General features: G+C 45.3%; 2 protein-coding genes across 2 annotated transcripts in view; both read left to right on the forward strand.

Moving 5' to 3' along the window:
• Pmar_PMAR019754 (calmodulin, putative) overlaps positions 1 to 247 on the forward strand; it is a gene marked incomplete at both ends in the record, with an annotated part of 2,236 nt that extends 1,989 nt beyond the window's left edge. The window contains one exon of the mRNA XM_002766343.1: positions 1 to 247. Coding sequence (XP_002766389.1) covers positions 1 to 247 — 247 coding nt within the window.
• A 1,261-nt stretch (positions 248 to 1,508) lies between these two features.
• On the forward strand, positions 1,509 to 3,018 carry Pmar_PMAR019755 (delta-aminolevulinic acid dehydratase precursor, putative; the record flags this gene model as incomplete). The annotated part of the gene is made up of 9 exons (XM_002766344.1): positions 1,509 to 1,690; positions 1,813 to 1,908; positions 1,955 to 2,044; positions 2,099 to 2,205; positions 2,251 to 2,440; positions 2,494 to 2,612; positions 2,671 to 2,776; positions 2,825 to 2,918; positions 2,965 to 3,018. 9 exons carry the CDS (start codon positions 1,509 to 1,511, stop codon positions 3,016 to 3,018), a joined length of 1,038 nt encoding a protein of 345 aa, XP_002766390.1.
• Positions 3,019 to 3,641: the final 623 nt, after the last annotated feature.

Raw genomic sequence — 3,641 nt, forward strand, 5'->3', positions numbered from 1 at the left:
TCATGTGATCATCGTGTTGTGTAGATATATTCAAAAGGATGTATGTTGGGCTGCATTCAGAGTATTCGATAGAGATGGCAACGGGAAGATATCTCGAGAAGAGTTGCAAGATGTGTTGGGGAATGATGATGTTAGGACCGCTCTGGGCTCTGATCTGGTCACACAAATGATTAATGAGGTTGATCTCAATGGTGATGGTGAAATTGATTTCGACGAGTTCATGCAGATGATGCAGAAGTCAACATGATGAGCTACCTCTCCTCCCTTACATTCCTTGATCTGCTGTCTCTTCCATCATTTCTGTCATGATTTACTTCTGATTTAGTCGCCTCGTCATCTTATTGCTGCTATTTGTAATCAATCAGCCATTGTGCCATTCCGAAATTGGCGTGTTATCAGTGAAGTCTATGGGCGGTTTCCTAGAGGTATTCTCCTCAATTCACCTCGACCGTTTATCAACTATCTCTACTGTATGAACGAGTTTCTGACCACCGTTGAATACCTGTCATCTTGTGCTCATCGGTTAAGTTGTGCCTCCTCACGGTTCCAATGTTTGGGGTGTTGTGTTGTTTTAACGCAGTGCCGCTTTAATAAAGCGTGGAGTACGTGAATCTTTTGAATTGTATCCGCCGCAATCTTATTGTGTGATAGGAACAGATTCCATCATGCCAATTGAGTAGTCGAATGCGCAACAAACGATTGGTGAGGGAACATCATTGGTAATTCATAATTCCATCTATCACCACTATTGAGTTTCCACCTTGGCATTCTAAATACGTCACGATAACCGTGAATGCGTCTAGGATGTAAGATGGTACGTGATGATATCGTCCATGCTTCGGAATCTTCATGAACGCCCATTCGTTTAGGACTCAATGCTCGTTATATTAGAACGGTATACATGTTCGTCAACATCACCCAAGCTAGGTTGCGAAACCACTATTGTTTTGCTACTGAACTTGACGTACTCAAGCCGCCCGAAGGAGTCGTGGGTCGAAACTATTATATAGTCAACTGCTCACTATGGGATTAATGGGATTATATCAGCATCAATGCTCAAGGATTCGATGCACTCTAATTCATTCAAAGATTGCTTCAGATGGTGATGCATGACAAGGATTTTATCATCAAATGACCCACTACATATAGTAGTGGTCAGGGCAAGGATGATACCGTTTATCATCATAAGCAACAACATTAAGAGTAATTCAGACCTTAGAAATTATCCTCAATAGACTTCAGATGCATGTCTAAGTATAATTGAGAGTGTCATCATTATTATCACTGAATAAGTCGGCAACGTCATAAGCTACGACGTGATCGATTAGCTAAGCGTATGCGAAACTGACACTAAAAGCGGAGCGATGCGCCTCAAGATACCATTTTATCTGACTAGCCTCACCTTAAGCTTGCACTTGTCGAGGCATGTGTAACTGAAGCCATATCATGGTGGGTAGGTATTATCCCAGAAGTAAACATTGCTTAGTTATCGTCTTCGTAATACTAATATGTCGTCCTCCTCCTCTACTACTACTGCTCCCTCCGTGGAATTACCTCGTACCAAGCTTCATGCATCCCTTCACCATCCTGCATGCCGGGAATGGCTCGAGCCCCATATTCATCCATCTCAGCTTATCTGGCCTGTTTTCGTCACACTGAGGGTTGAAGATAAAGAGATACCAGGTTTTAGGTAATGCATTTGGATTCTGCATGTCGCTCATTATCGACCGTAGTGAAGTATTAGTGATATTCACAGTGATGTATAATAGTTTTAGTAGTAGCGGAGATTCTAGTAATAGTATTTGTCTTCAGTCCTAACATGCAGTATGGTCGTGGTGCTGATGGTAGCTACCCTGGCCTTATTGATGAGCTCAGAGTGCTAGAGAAGAAGGGTTTGAGACATGTCATGTAATATACAAACAACCCAACACCCTGCTACGCAATGTTTCTATAGGCTCTTTGGCGTGGTAGAGGATAAGGATCCTCGGGCCAGTATGGCTGATGCTGATACATGCCCAGTTGTCGAGTGCATTAAAGTCATCAAGTAGTGCTCCCTTTACAAGAATGGTTGCCCAGTGGTAGAGGTATCTTTTGTTAGATCACACCGTGAACTATCGAGTATGTGTGTCCTTGCTGATGTATGCATGTGTGAATATACTTCCCATGGACACTGTGGTATCCTCAGGACAGTGAATGGAGAGGAATGTAATGCAGCAGTCATCAGCTCTTTATCTTCATGCCACCACATAGGTATCGACAATAAGCGAACGGTTTGCCGTCTTGCGGACATTGCCTTGAAGTATGCTGTAGCTGGTGCTGATATTGTGTGCCCATCGGATATGATGGATTCCCGTGTGGCGACGATTCGGGATAGCCTCGATTCTCATGGCTACGAGCATGTGCAGATCATGTCGTATACCAGCAAGAAGGCCAGTGTCATGTAAGTGCGAGTTCACCCGACATGGTGTTCCTCTTAGTACAGTCGTTCGGCAGGTACGCTCCTTTCCGGGATGCCGTTGACTCGACCTTCAAGGGTGACCGTAAACGCTATCAGCATCCAGTAGGATCGTCCTCTATCGCAATGCGAGCCCTTGACCGAGACTTGACCGAGGGTAGTATAATACGTTCTAGCTCTGACCGTCGAGTAGTTGTCATGATAATGATGATCAGGTGCTGATTTGGCTATCGTCAAACCATGCCTGTTTTATGGGGACATCATTCGTCAGTTTAAGGAGTCCTGCAACATACCTATTGTTGCTTATGTAGTCAGTGGCGAGTAAGACCTTCACTTGAACCTCTGCCCTTCCAGTGTGCTGAATTGTAGGTATAAGATGCTTTACGACTACGGTCAGGCTACGGGTGACATGAATGCAGTTGTGCGGGAGGCCCATATTTCTCTGGTCCGAGCTGGCGCTACTGTAAGTTTAGTCGGCACAGCTTTCTCGTTGCCATTCATATTTCTAGGTATTGATCACTTATTTTGCGCCCTTCATTTTGGATAATCTCAACCGATGGTGATCATCTCTGAAGAGATTAAGAAGCACATCGACGTCATAATACGGCAAGAGTCTTGCTGTTAGGCGTATATATAAGCATTGCTTCCTATGCCGTCTGAGACGGCTCAATATGCTTGCTACTTACTGTCACATACAAGTTTCTACGAATCTTCGACCTTAGTAGAAGTGTTAGCATTCTCCAGCTGGATAGTTGCATTTTCTTGTGTTTCTATAGTAAATATAGGGGAAAGATAATATGTTCGCATGTACCCTCCTAACGTGGTGAGGGAATGTGCCTGGGTATGCGCTGCCAGCAGCACTACCGTGAGCTAGGTTGATGACATAGCTGCAACACATCTTTAATTTTCCTATGATACTCCCTTTTTGTCTCGCACACATCATGGCCGCCATGGCACGGCCTGCTCCACATCAGCATGTCTGGCGCTGTACTGGAGTTCTATCTATTCGGCAATTGGGTGCATTTAGCGAGCCACTTAGCTTATACAAGAGATGCGTGGGTGCCCTCCAGATGACGTGAGGCAGCCCCCTCCAGATGACGTGAGGCAGCCCCCTCCACACGACGTGAGGCAGCCCCCTCCAGATGACGTGAGGCAGCCCCCTCCACACGACGTGAGGTCATCCCGG

Source organism: Perkinsus marinus (assembly GCF_000006405.1).
Source record: "Perkinsus marinus ATCC 50983 genomic scaffold scf_1104296973076, whole genome shotgun sequence".
Classification (NCBI taxonomy): Eukaryota; Perkinsozoa; order Perkinsida; family Perkinsidae; genus Perkinsus; species Perkinsus marinus.